We start from the raw sequence: 15,595 nt of genomic DNA, 5'->3' as shown, positions 1-15,595 counted from the left end.
GCGGTCACGTCATACACCAGCAAGCAGCAGTCTGCTCCGCGGTAAAAAGCCACACCCAAAGACTGGAAACGCTCCTGTCCTGCCGTGTCCCAGATCTGAAACGGCCATGAAAATATTACAGTGCTGCATCATTTGCATTTAACCTGTTAACCCGCACCTGGACACCGGTGCACTGAACGCTCTTTGTTTGCACGTGTGAATGTTTACGAATAGATTAAATGAAAAGGGACATAAATAATCTTGACAAACTATATATCATTCTAAAGGTCTAAGCCTCAAGCATAGACGATAGTTCGCTGTTTTTCAATGGAAAGCTTATAAGGAATGTATTTGCTAAATTTGTATAAGCAGTACACATCAAAACATGCATAATAAAAACACAGTACGTACCATATTTATCGTAATAACGAGTCACAAACTCATCCACTGCTGTAAATCCCGGTTTAGTTAGAAAGGTAAGGGTCCACTGAACAACATCCCATAGAGCACTTTTAGTCCAACGAAACAATAACATTGTAATATGGATGGATATTCCTTTGTTTACGTCTCATTTCTTCGGGGAGAGTTATTGTTTGTATCCGTTATGGAATAACTTACGCTCAAAAAAACTGCATCTTGGTAGTAAAAAGCGGCTCGTGACGGCTCGTGATGCAAGCTGTGACTCACCTCTCATCTGATGGGGGCTTAACTTAGCACAAATAAATTTTTTGTATTCCTATTCAACATTTTTCATATATGTGTGTGTGTTTTGTGGGGAATGTGGCTGTATCTGCATGATTACCATCTGTATAAGCGCACATCAGCGTGTGATTACTGACTGTATGACCAGCTATCAGTGTGAATGCTGTCTATATGAATGGCCATAAGAGTGTGACTATTGACTATATGGCCGGCCATCTGTATGATTACCATCTGTATAACCGCACATCAACATGTGATTACTGACTGTATGACCAGCAATCAGTGTGAATGCTGTATGTCTGACAATCGGAGTATGTACTTGACGCTAATACTATTTTTTTTTCTTTTTATTACTCAAGAATTATTCTTATTGTATTTTTGTAGTGCTTAAATAAATCACTTATACGATGTCTAACATTCTGTTTATTATTTTCTAATTAAAAAACATGTGAAAATGAGGTCATTTGGAGCCAGAGTCTGTGCAGTAGAGATCGTGAGGGGGAGCCGCGGCATCAAAGTCCCGCCCAAACTCCCACAGACCCAATCACAAGCTCACAATCATGACACCACACCCCGTTTTTGTAGCATCAAAGAACTAGTTAAAAGCAAACTTATGAAAAATGAACACTTGGACATACATCAGCATGATAAGAAATACCTAAAATGATGGAAACCATCTTTGGGAAAAATTTATTTGAAGTGTAATTTGATTATTTAGTTTGTCTCACGTCCCATTAGATTACATGGAGAGGGTGGGGTTTATGACCTATACTGCAGCCAGTCACTTGGGGGTGATCGAGACGCTATGAATTCACTTTTGAGGACTCGTCGTGCACGCTTGGTTCTCAATAATACCAGATCGACTTATAACTATAACTGGTTATATAACTATAACATATAACTATAACATATAACTTAATGCTGCCTTCACGTGCTATCGGAATTATCGTAAATACGAGTTTCCTAATCGGAAATTAGACGTGAACGCCTCTCAAGTCATATTTACTACTGGGAAATTCGGAAATAATTTTGATACCAGAGTTTCTGAGTTGGGCGGGCCATAAACTTTAAACATGGAGGAGGAGACAACCATTGCTGCTGTCAATGCTATTCTTACAACAACTACATCACTTTGTCTTGTCGCTAAAGTAGTGTATTTATATGCTATATATATATGAACGATCATTTGAAGCATGTTGTATGTTTTATAAACAGTGAAATAAGCACGCATTTGACTGAAATTCCAGAATTTTCAGCAAATTGACTATCAAGCGTGGTGAATATTTATATGATTGTCAACCAATGGGATGCTACATTTTATTCTTTCCAACAACAAAGCACTTGAATACGACAAGCTCGTAATCACGACTTCATAAATGGGAAATAGGAAACTTCCGATAGCACGTGAAGGCAGCATAATAACAAGCATGTTCCCTACTAGAACTGATGCCGACCATGGTTATCATAAGTCTTTGCATGTGAAAGTCGAAACACGTGCAATTCAGACTAAACTTCTGGGCTGACTATAACGTGCATGTTAACGTTCCTCATTAAATGTGTCTGTGGGTCCATCATTGCTTTATTTTTTGTTATCACTTAGATTATGGCCATTAGACCTATAGTAGTGTCCAGTATCTCCCATACATTGATTTATTTGTGGCAGCCCGTCACAATATCAGAACTGACCACCGCAAACAGATTTTCCAAAAGGCTTATAGGCTACTTCGTTGAAATAAACATAAGCACTGCACATTTCAAAGTCAAAATAAGCCGTGTGTGTTTATATATGAATGTATCTTTGAAAAGAACCGAGCGTCTTCAGAAAAGCTTCGATGTCATAGCATTTGTGGACGCAGCGCTTACTTGATTACAGCCGTTACCGGGGAAACCACTCCCACTCCAAAAGCGCCTCCTGCTGGCAGAGAATTAATTTGCCTTTGCAAGTCAATAAACATAAACACAAAGCTTCAGAATTGTTTTGCGAAGGTGCTTAATTTTTGAGCCAAGTATTATCACTATGAATTAGGCTACTACTACTACTACTACTACTACTATTATCTGTACCCTGCAATAAACATTTACTCAAACTCTCTTTTATTAGATGAAGGGGGAAAAAGAAAATCGGCCAGACATATCGGCCAAAAAAATCGGCATCATATATCGGCCATCGGCTGCCCGTATTTCTAAAAATCGGCATTGGCCAGAGAAAAACCCATATCGGTCGACCTCTATTCCCAAAATGACTAGATAGCTTAAGAACAAGCATGTTCCCAATACGACTACAGCTTTTAGAACAAGCATGTTCCAATAACAACCAGATAGCTCTGGGACAAGCGTGTTCCCGACAATACAACTATAGCTTAAGAACAAGCATGTTCCAAATAACAACCAGAGCTTAAGAACAAGCATGTTCCCAATACGACTAGACAGAACAAGCGTGTCTGATACCGGAGCAGAATCAACGCTGAACTGATGACTGCATCCAAAACTGGAAAATGCTGCCTTTGGAGGACACATTTCAAGGTAGGAAGGCATCAAGACACGTCGAATCCAATGTTAGCTTCACTTTCTGCCTCCTGAGATACCTTCATCTGGTCGATATTTTAAGGCAGAATAGATGTATCCTTCGCTGCCTTGATACCCACAATCCTGTGTGTTCTATCCCGTGATGGTTGAGCAAATAAAGATGGCGTCTGAAGTTATTTCTAGCGAAAAATCAGTATTAAGTAATTAAATATTTGCTTAGTTATCACCAAAGCTCGTTCTATTTTGTTGTAGATTATTGAACTGTTAAGCTGCCTCAGAAGCATGTCCGATATCAGTTTCATGAGTTACCTTCGTGAACGAACGCTGCCTGCAAAGTCATTGGCTGATAGGCAGCGAGACAGCATGTAAGCAGCCTAGGTTTTTGGATGCAGACGACTTCAACTGGACAATGACCGTTTACCATATTCTCTTTGTAGCTGCGCCGCAACAGGAATTATTCAGTTTGCACCATGGTTGTTATTTCCTGCTGCTTAAATCTGTGCTGTAAGTGCTATAAAAATAAAGGCGACTTTTCTAGGTTAAAGGGGACATAACACACACAGTTTTGGCCAATCTCATGTTAATCCTATAGTGTAGTATTGCATCATTCACATCTCCGAAGAGTCTCAGTTTATCAGATTTCTAAAAAGGATACAGCTTTACGATTCTCTCCGAAAACAGCCGAGCTCCTGGAGGCGAGCTGTGGGAGGAGCTGAAGAGTCGTGATAACTTACAGGCCAATTGGCAACAAAACACAAATATTTGATGCAATTTTACAACAGTTCCTAGTCATGACCAGGATCTTTTATCGCTGGGACTGCTCCGTCTTTCAGCATCAAACGATGTGCAAATCCAGTGTCAGAATATACCTTGTATAAAACATTCATCACCGAAATGACGGGAACAAACAAACACACTTGTGAAACTCCGTTGCTGCCCCGGAAAAACAAACTGCATCCACTGTTCACATAACACGGAATAAGGTTATCTTTTCCTCACATCCAAAAAACACACATCTTTAGAGACATTCTCGAGCTAGTAACTGCAGCGCTGCCGATGACTTCCGTAACGAAACGCGTTGAGCGGCGCGCTCTTGCTTGGGTCGTTGAGTACGTGCGCGCATAAGAATCCAACTCTTAACAGTGTAAATAACTCAGAATGCATGAAATGGCATTAGACCCCCCTTTAAGCGCAGCATATTGCAGCGACAAGCTGGTTGCCAGTGACAACCATTAAATACCGCACATTACCAATAGGTCGCATAAACTAGCACAAGCATTTAACTGAAAACAACTAGGCTAAATGAGCCTAAGCAATATGGATAGCCTTAGCAACACGCATGTTTCCAATAACCTGAGAGCATTAAATGGAACTTAGCTTGTGAAGACGTTGGAGAGAGTGAAACATAGCAGCTGTGACATGGATGCTTGATCTCTTGATATCCTTCTTGGGGATGAAGTTCCCATCTGAACTTGTTCTTGAGTCAGTCACATAACTTGTGGAGTCCATGTCAAATTTGATGGTGTCCTGAGTATTTAAACATGGCTGTTGGACACATCCCAAATGATATCTTGACCAATTAGATATTGTCTTAGCTCGGATGTTGCTATGTTTCTTCTCCCAATACATAAATCAACATGTTATCTTATCAGTCACATGGTCCGAATTTTCCCGCTCATGCAGAGTATAGTTTGGACATGATTTATACAAGAATATAATACATATTACAAGGTATTGATTGATAGAAACATTTAAAGCATGAATTTTCAAACTCATACATACCCAACATGAATATAAACCTATAAACTATTCAGTAGTTATTCAAAAGACATACACAATGAGTGATTAGAACATGACAGTCAAATGTGTGGGTTACATACATAATATGGAGTTATGTATAGAAATGATTGGTTGCTCATACGTCCTTTTAGCATCATTTAGGTGCATACATGTAAAGGCCGTCTCTGTTCTGTGAGGAACAAAGGTCAAAAGGGTTTAGAAGGAATTTCATTCTGGTCCTTGTATACTAGGTGGGGGAAATCAATCCGAGGAAATCTTTAGCTCATGATTTCCATCATGGATTTACATGTGATGGTCTCTTTGACCATTAATCTTGGTCACTTGCCCCAAAATTGACAATCTCCTTCCTGAGTTGGAATTATCAATAAGTGTTCTTTTGTGTTGATGTTGCAAGATGTTCAAAGCTGCTAGTTAGTTAGACTTGCTTCAGACTCATGGGGCCAGGGTATCGTGGGCAGATTTATGATGTTGTCTTGTTATCCTGGGCCTCTTTGTGGAATTTGGCTCTTTGGGTTGTTTCAACACCAATATTGTCTGATTCACTGATACACTACATGAAGTAATGCTAACTCAGTCACTTCCGAATCAGGCAGCTTATGATCAATGCGGAAAATTCACGTGTCAAGTTAACGAACTTGAATGAATCAGAGGTGAGTCCATTGGGGAAACGAATTCCACTCGCTAAATTCCCAATTCCTAAAGTGATGATGGTGTTTGCCTGCCGTATTCGCCATTTAATTAGCTATTGAGCAATGAGAAAACTGCTGATGATACTGAGGGACCTTATATATGAATGCTTAGGTATTCCTATAGGTAAATGGGGATCAGCTGAGAGTCAGCTAATGTGAGCTTGACTAACATGACCTGCCAGAACTAACGCTACGCTCGATGTGTCTGTAGATGATCTGACTGCATGCATCTGTAGAGGATCTGATTGTGTGTGTCTGAAGATGATCTGACTGCGTGTGTCTGTAGATGATCTGTCTGTGTGTCTGAAGATGATCTGACTGCGTGTGTCTGTAGATGATCTGACTGCGTGTGTCTGTAGATGATCTGACTGTGTGTCTGAAGATGATCTGATTGTGTGCGTCTGTAGATGATCTGACTGTGTGTGTCAGTAGATGATTTGACTGTGCATCTGTAGATGATCTGACTATGTGTGTTTGTAGATGATCTGAATGTGTGTCTATAGATGATCTGACTGTGTGCAGACTGTGTCTGTAGATGATCTGGCTGTGTGTCTGTAGATGATCTGACTGTGTGTCTGTAGATGATCTGATTGTGTGTGTCTGAAGATGATCTGACTGTGTCTGTCTGTAGATGATCTGACTGTGTCTGTAGATGATCTGACTGTGTGCAGACTGTGTCTGTAGATGATCTGAATGTGTGCAGAATTTGTCTGTAGATGATCTGACTGTGTGCAGACTGTGTCTGTAGATAATCTGACTGTGTGTCTGTAGATGATCTGACTGTGTGTGTCTGTAGATGTTCTGACTGTGTATCTGTAGATGATCTGACTGTGTGTGTCTGTAGATGATCTGACTGTGTGCAGGCTGTGTGTGTCTGTAGATGATCTGACCGTGTGCGTCTGTAGATAATCTGACTGTGTGCATCTGTAGATGATCTGACTGTGTGCAGACTGTGTCTGTAGATGTCGAATACAAGAGACAGGAACTGATAAAGGGCAGATAACGAGGGGCAGACAGGTGAGCACAATGAGGTGATTTACTAATAACGAGAACAGGAACAACCAAATAAGGACACAGAGGGAGAAACCACACTCAACAGTCCACAGGGGTGTGACAATAACTTCCTAAAACATTTGTACATTCATAATTCTATTTTATGTATATTTGTATTACCATATAGCTATTATTAGTTAAATTTATTTTCTATTCTCTTTATTATTAGTGTTATATTTCATTCTACCGTAAATTATATGTATGTTTGCACTATGTCTGTACTTTCTCCACTGGATGCTCCTGTCACCAAGACGAATTGGCAATAAAGCTCTTTCTGATTCTGACATTTAAAATGCATTTTGTGGTCTAGGAGCGATTGGTACAGTAAAAAGTGCTTAAATTTTGAATTTTAATAGGGCAATATATATATATATATATATATATGTATATATATATATATATATACTGTATGTATATTTTTTTATTTTAATATATATTTCTATATATATATATATATATATTTTTTTTTGGAAAATTATATAATTTCGGTTAGGTTTTCAACAATTGCTGTTAATAACTCGTTTCATAATTCTTTCTATTTTCTCTGTATTTTGTACATAACTTCCTAAAACATTTGCACATTCATAATTCTATTTTATCTATATTAACATATATCTATTATTTATTTTTGATAATTATTACTTTATTTCAGTTATGTTTTCAAAAACTTCTGTTAATAAGTTTCGTTTCATTTTAGTTTCTCATTTTTTGACTTTCTTTCTTTGCCTAAATGCCTTTATTTTCGTTAAATACAGTTTTCAATACATAACATATTTTATATGACATATTTTACTGTTTAAACATGTATACAATATTTCTTACATTTAAACTCGTTTAACAAGCATTTTAGAAGTAAAATGAAACATTTCATTGTGCCAAAAAGACCGATGCTGCTCGTTTAGGTGGCTGACATTACACATACAGTGGGTACGGAAAGTATTCAGACCCCCTTAAATTTTTCACTCTTTGTTATATTGCAGCCATTTGCTAAAATCATTTAAGTAAATTTTTTTTCCTCATTAATGTACATATGGGGTGCTGTGTGTACATTAATGAGGGAAAAAAATTAACTTAAATGATTTTAGCAAATGGCTGCAATATAACAAAGAGTGAAAAATTTAAGGGGGTCTGAATACTTTCCGTACCCACTGTATATAACTGGCCTTTAAAGTAGGCCTATATATTGGTACGGTAAATGTGTTAAAATATTCTTAATGATTAAAACTTATTTTATTAAACCAATTTGTCAGATTTAATGCACCTTTGCAGATTGCGTAGGTTTGCTTTTGACATTGGTGGGGACATAAGAGCAGAGCACCTTTTTTTAGAACTTTTATTCTAACTGTTTTGGACTGCTGTCTTGAACTGGGTGAGTTGTTCCAAACGCGGCTCTGGCAACACACTGCGCTTCTGGTCCGGTGTGCTACTGTTCTTAGTCCGCCCATGTTTTAAATCTGCGTATTGGAAAGCACGCAGTTTTCTAACGTATTTGCTTTAACTTCTTAGGTAATATCAATGGTATGACATATTTCAGATGCATCGTTATCACGTCACACCGTTGAGGGAACACACTGGAGTCATGAGGAAATGTTTAACAGTCTTTAATCACGAAACACAGGAGATAATCCACAATAGGAGCTTGAGCCAACACACTTAGAACGTGTAGACCTGACAAACACAAACTGAACAGACTAGGACTTAAGTACACAGGGAAATGAGGATAATTAACTAAACACAGCTGGAAATAAATGATGAACTAATCAGGGAACCTAATGGAAACAGGAAGGACCAAATAAGGAAACACAGGACCAGAAACATTGGCAAAACATGACACAGAACAGTCCAGAATCCTGACAATCGTAAATGACAAAAACATATATTTAATTGTTTGATCAAAATTATTGCTAGGGACAACTTGGCAGTCGCTGGATATTGGTAGGGTCATGTTTAGGGAACAAAGACTTCAGGGAAGAGCTAGGCCAAAAATAACAAACAAAACTAAACTAACTAACCCAAGAACCTTTATAAATTACCTAGAAAAAGATTATCCATAAATTAAATACAATACACTTCCCTCTCTACCTGTCTGCCCATAACCAGGAGAAAAAGAGTAGTACAAACAAAAATGGCACCCTCCCCCTACATTCCCTTACATAAAGAAAAGCATAAAAATACTAACAAACATAACTAACATAAGACATAGGAATAATCAAAAAGTGTTAAACAACTGCAAGTCTCTTTCCATTAAAGAGCGCAACAAATCCCTGAGTTCACTTTCTCAGAAATAAATCACCAAACTAACATAATACATGAGTCTGAGCAAAAAGGAGGAAGAATTGCCCTGGTGAAAGAAAGTCTCTCTCCCCTCTCCACAGATCAAACTCTTCTTATATTTCCACTCCTTCCCGTCATTATCCAATCACCCCAGACATCACCAGGTTGAACACAGCTGATTGGAGCGTCTGTCTGGTCACGAGAGAGAGAGCGAGAGAGAGAGAGAGAGAGAGAGAGAACAAAAAGAGAACACATCCAACACACACATGTACACAATTATAACACATTAAATACGTCCTCGGACGTAACAGCTGTAAATCATTTTATTTTATGCAAAGCAAACTAAAGGGACGCGATGTCAGTCACAAACAAGCCGCATTGGTCTTTTCACAAAGATTAAGGCCCCAAAGACTAAGCCAGGATTAGGCCATAGTTCAATTAGGACATTCAAGTAATTTTTATAAACATGTTTAGAAAAAAAAAAAAAAAACATTACTGGTGTGCATCTTGAGACAAAACAAAGGCACTGATATATTTTAACATCAGTCAGTGCAAGTTTCTTCCAGTTGAAACAGCTAAGACTTACATTTTAGTCTGGGATTAGGCTTAAACCTTGTCTGTGAAACCAGGGGTAAATATTTAATTTTACTTCTAAAATGCTTGTTAAACGAGTTTAACTGTAAGAAATATTGTATACATGTTTAAACAGCAAAATATGTTGTATTAAGAACTGAATTTACAAAAATAAAGGCATTTAAGCAAAGAAAGAAAGAAAGAAAGAAATTAAAAACTAAAATGAAACAAAACTAACAGCAGTTATTGAAAACCTTACTGAATTAAAGTAATAATTATCAAAAATAAAGAATAAATATATGGTAATAAAAAATAGATCAAATAGAATTATGAATGTGCAAATGTTTTAGGAAGTTATGTACAAAATATAGAGAAAACAGAAAGAATTATGAATGTGCAAACGTGCGATTTTACAGATGAAAAGTATTGAGAAGCAATGTACAGCTGTACAGTCCTGAGATGTTATGTATTGTTCAGGTGGAATATAGCCTGAGGGGAAAAGTTGTTCTTATGCTGCTCAGTGATGATTTGTCTGTGTCGGAATGCAAGAACAGAAACAATGTTTTCGTATTGAAGGCCAAAATAGATCTCAATTAGGCTAATCCATGCACAACCATGTTCGTTTTCTTCTTTGTAAGATGGCAGAAGTGATGCAACCGGAAAACGCGCGAGCTAGCAAAAATTTTCTCGTGCGCACGTGAAAGTCTTCATTTTTTAAATTTTTGCCAATGTCACTTTAGGGCAGAGGTGGGCAAACTTTGTAGACCAGAGGGCCACATCAAGTTTTGCAAACCAAGTGAAGGGCCGCATGCCAAATCCTTGATAAAATAACTTTTATTTACAGTGGAGGTATGCATGGGACATATATTATCTGACAGAAACATTTGTCACATTAACACATTAAACAAAAATTATTATTTAATATCTATTATTGAGTCTAGACCAGAGGGCCACATCAAGTTTTGCAAACCAAGTGAAGGGCCGCATGCCAAATCCTTGATAAAATAACTTTTATTTACAGTGGAGGTATGCATGGGACATATATTATCTGACAGAAACATTTGTCACATTAACACATTAAACAAAAATTATTATTTAATATCTATTATTGAGTCAAATTTACAACAGACAATCTCATTTGCACTGCTATTAGTATGTATATATCAATCATCATAAAACTATGTCTGATAAAAACTGAAGGAGAACCTTAGTCTTTTTCTTTCCAAGTCGTGGTTATCAGTGTGTGAATGTGAACAATGAGCCTGGTCCCCTCTCCTTGCAAGGGTGTCAAAGTCTGGAGTGATCTTTGATGTAGAGATCCCCAGGATAGCTGACAAGTGGTCGTTTGTTAAATTTGATCTGCGGTGGGATTTGTTGTAGTTCATGACTGAGTAGGTTTGTTCACACACATATGTGGATCCATCCAAATAAAGCATTCTTTGGGCATGCTTTTTAATGTTTGGGATTTTTTTTTTTTTCATCCAGTGAGGCATAAAACTGGTTAACTGGTGCTGTCTGAAACTTCTCCTTCAAAGTACTGTCACACTGGATATCGATGAGTTCCAGCTGTGTGTCTGGTGGTGCTTTCTCACTGTCAAAAGATAGGGGGCATGAGACAAGTTCAAGCTCAGTCTCAATTTTTGAAAAAGTCTGTGAAGCAGCGGGAAAATTATGCATGCAGGTCAATCAAAGTGCTGCTGTACGTCTCAATGCATACTGTGTTATTGGTGTGCTTAGTTCGGTAAGTGTAGGAAAATGAGCGAAATTTGAATATCTGTCTGGAGAACAGTACAAGTTTGGCCTTGAACGCTTTCACGTTGCTGTACAGTTCGTGCACAAAAACGTCCTTTCCCTGAAGTCTCAAATTGAGATCGTTCAGATGTGTCATCGTTCAGTGCAGAGACTTAGCCAGCGCACATTTGAATGGTACAAGAGGTCATGGTGCTCTGCCTCCGTTTCGTTAAGCAGCTGAATGAACTGCCGGTGGTTCAGCGCTCTTGCCCGTATAAAGTTGACAAGCTTAACCACTTTGACAACATTTTCTAGTTTCAACACACTTTTACACAATTCTTCCTGGTGTATGATGCAGTGAAGAAATATCAGTTCTTCTGAGTATGGGGTTTCGTCTTTTACTTTGTCTTGTAACCATTAATTATAACTAGTTATGATTAATTATTCATATTTCCCATGAGCTGATTCGTTACACAACCAATCACCGCCGAGGACATTCCCAGAAATGACGTCAGCCAAATGTCATCTCAGCAACCAATCAGAAGCTCCGGAATTCCCACGTCTCGCTGGACGACCATTGATAAAGTGTAAACTATCAAATTTGAAATCAGTTCTAATCAGGTTGACTCCGAATTTTCAGATTCGAGTCCTCTCAAAACCTGAATTAATTAATAATAATTAATTCCCTAAGAAAAGTAATCAGACATTACAGTGTCGACACCGAACGCGAGGTCGGCCAGCCAGTCTGTGTCTTGTAATTTGGGGAAGTCATCAGTTTTGCCAATCATATTGAGGAACGTTGCTATCTCACCTTTTAGTTCCCAGACACGGTGAAACACATTGCCGAGACTTAGCCAGCACACATTTGAATGGTACAAGAGGTCATGGTGCTCTGCCTCCGTTTCGTTAAGCGGCTGAATGAACTGCCGGTGGTTCAGCGCTCTTGCCCGTATAACAAGCTTCACAACCACTTTGACAACATTTTCTAGCTTCAACACACTTTTACACAAGGCTTCCTGGTGTATGATTCAGTGAAGAAATATCAGTTCTTCTGAGTTCGGGGGTTTCGTCTTTTACTTTGTCTTGTAACCTTTTTAGCAGTCTAGTGTTTTTACTGGTTAGATTTGGCGATCCATCTGTTGTGACGCTTGTCAGCTTTCTCCACGGCAGGTTATTTTATTACAGGCAGACGGACACACTGTCATACTAATCCATGCCCCTGGACGTTCCCATCATTGATTCCATCCCGAGGAGTTCTTCTGTTATTTCAAAATTTTCATTTTATTCCTCTGACAAAAATCAAAAGTTGAGCAGTGTCTGTGATGTCAGTACTTTCATCAAGTGCGATAACAAAAAGACTGAAGCCGTCCGCTTTTTTTTTCAGTTCGGAGAGCAGCTCCTCTGCAATTACTTCCACGCACCTGGTAATTGTTCTCCGCGATAAGCTAATTTTCTCAAACTGACTTTTAGAACCAGGACAAAGTATGTCAGCAGTCTCCACCATACAGTCTTTCACAAATTCCCCATCTGAAAAAGCCTTGCTGTGCTTTGCAATTTTATGTGCCACTACATAACTAGCTTTCGTTACAGATTCTTGAATAGAGCACTGTTTCGTAAATGTATTTTGCTGGGCTTTTAAGTTTGTGGCAAGTTTTAAAGCCTTGTTTGCCTTTTCTGCAGGTGACAGGTTGACAGCATAATTCGAATGCTTGCTTGAAAAATGGCGACTGAGGTTTTAGTCTTTAAAAAACGCAATACTTTCTTGGCATATTAGACATACTGCCGTTCTGTCCGATATTGGTGAATAAGTATTTTGTTGTCCATTCTTCCTTGAACACACGACATTCAGAGTCTACTTTTCATTTTTTTTCACCACACTCATTTTCACTCATTAACGTCTGAGTTACCGAGTGCATTCTAATTCTACTGTAGGCGATAACTGTACCACATACTATACTGCCATCAAATGGCCTTCGCTTGTATTTCATCAAATTAGTAATTCTGAACTAAAACCGTTATTCAAATGTAGCATTTTTAAAAACTCCCTCGCGGGCTGAATGAAAGTGTTCGGCGGGCCGCCTCTGCTTTAGGGGCTCCGTAGGATATTTAAAACATACAAAAGTGTATTGCTACAAATAGATGGCAAATGCTTAGACTCTTCTCCACTCTTCAAACACACAAAAACATCAGCCTTTACCGACAGTTTCTTGAGTAAAGAAAACTCTGAACTTATTCAAAAATCAGTTCTTTATTTAGCCTTACATTGTGAAGAAGTCTTCAGAATGCATGTTGCTGCGCTACATTCTGAATAGAGGCGGGTGGAGTTATGAGGTTTGACTGACAGTTTGAGGATCCAATGGCGTTACGAGGTTTAGTCACAAGCTCTTTTGAATGCTTTTCATTGGTTAAATATTTGTAAAACCTACAAACTGACATAACTATGACCAATAGCACTGATTTAAAATAGTAATAACGAAATATAATAGAGATAGGAAGTTTTTGATAATTTTTCACACTAGTGTGCCGCGGCACAGTGGTTGGGAAACACTGCACTAGTGTATGCATACAGTCGAACTAGAGATGTAACGGTATGAAAAATTTCTTATCACGATTATATTGAACATCTCGGTTACGTATGTAACCCTCGTTCCCTGAAGGAGGGAACGGAGAAGTTTCGTCGGTGATTTGGGATCTCGCCAGAGAGACCAATCCACTTAGAGTGTAACTAAACTAGCCAATGCACATTGGCAGGCAATTACTGCATCCAGCTGCCGCTGATCACAGCGTGAGTATAAGAGGCAGCAGGTGCACCGCATTCATTCATGCTTGCGCTGAGGAGCCGAGCCGGTGACCCGGCAGCTCAGTGGTGGTACAGCAACTGTGGCGACGGGACGTGACGTCTCCGTTGCCTCCTTTAGGGAACGAGGGTTACATACGTAACCGAGACGAATTGGGATCCCTACCAACATGCCACAGGTGCTGCCCCCTCCAGTGCCCTATGTAGGCCTCCTGATCCTTCCTATAAGGCAGACGATAGGACCGGGCTCTACACTGAGAAGGTCGACTACAGTTGTTCCTAGGACTTGGATAACACTGGGAAAGTGTGCCCTTCCATTTGGAAGAGGCCACACTGCGGAGTCACCTCCTCCCAGAGGGGGTTAATTGACATTTACTCACACGGAGTAACCCCGAGGGGCCCTACTGCACATGGAAGTCTCTGAGATGGCTCATGGCTGCATCATTTAGAGACGGCAGAATGTGGTCTGCCAGGGGAAACACGGCCTTAGTAGGTGTACCGTGGAAATACACATATGGGATCCCAACCGGGTCACTCATATGAGCACTAGCCTCACACCAGATTTCAGGAATTCATTGGCTGAAAGGCCTGGCGCCGGACACACGCCAGAGTGCTGGAGGACTCAACAGGGTCTGCCCGGTCAGGGTACTCTCTGGAGAACTAGGCGTCCAGGACGCCGCAAGCCGACTCTGAACAGAGCCTCTCAGTGCCACTACCCGTTTGAGGTGAGAACACAGGAGGAAACCGGTTTGACACGCAGACTATAGAACCTAGCGAATGTGTTAGGAGTTGCCCAGCCCGCAGCTCTAACAATGTATGCTAGTGAGGCACCACGAGCCAGCGCCCAGGACAACGCAACACCCCTAGTGGAGCCTTCCCCTTCTGCTGTCCATTGTAACAGACAAAGAGCTGTTCTGAGGTCCTAAAGCTCTGAGTTCTATCCACGCACTGTCGCAGTGCGCGTACAGGACAGAGCAAAGCTAGAACTGGGTCTGCCTCCTCCAGGGGCAGCGCCTGCAGGTTCACCACCTGGTCCCTGAAGGGAGTGGTAGGAACCTTGGGCACATAGCCGGGCCGGGGTCTCAGTGTTGCACTGGAATCAGCCGGCCCAAACTGAAGGCACGATTCGACGACCGAAAATGCCTGCAGGTCCCCCACCCACTTGATCGAGGCCAATGCAGTCAGGAGCAGGGTTTTTAATAGAAAGAAACTTCAACTCGACTGACTGCAAAGGCTCCAAGGGGGCAGTTTGTAGGGCTTTTAGCACCAATGCCATATCTCAAGAGGGCAGGGAGGAAGGCCTAGGAGGATTTAACCTTCTGGCCCCCCTAAGAGGAGGAACACCATTCGACGAACAGGTTCCACTTCAGCGCATAGGCCTGTCTTGTGGACAGCGCACGCGCTGAAGCGATAGTGAGGGCTACCTCCTGGGGTAGGTCACTTAGAACCTCCGCGTCCCGTCCAGGGACCA

At 40.1% G+C, this 15,595-nt stretch overlaps 1 protein-coding gene across 1 annotated transcript in view; it reads left to right on the top strand.

Annotated features, from left to right (window-relative positions):
* LOC107706007 (uncharacterized) overlaps positions 1-15,595 on the top strand; it is a 37,168-nt gene that overhangs the window by 19,828 nt on the left and 1,745 nt on the right. Inside the window, exons 3-4 of the mRNA XM_016509564.1 lie at positions 11,278-11,337; positions 11,425-11,522. Of these exons, the coding sequence (XP_016365050.1) occupies positions 11,278-11,337; positions 11,425-11,522 (158 nt within the window). The remainder of the gene's footprint in view (positions 1-11,277; positions 11,338-11,424; positions 11,523-15,595) is intronic.

The sequence above is a fragment of the Sinocyclocheilus rhinocerous genome, unplaced genomic scaffold, assembly GCF_001515625.1.
Source record: "Sinocyclocheilus rhinocerous isolate Xijiao unplaced genomic scaffold, SAMN03320098_v1.1 scaffold2883, whole genome shotgun sequence".
NCBI classification, from domain to species: domain Eukaryota; kingdom Metazoa; phylum Chordata; class Actinopteri; order Cypriniformes; family Cyprinidae; genus Sinocyclocheilus; species Sinocyclocheilus rhinocerous.
This window is presented reverse-complemented; position numbering and strand designations above follow the sequence as displayed.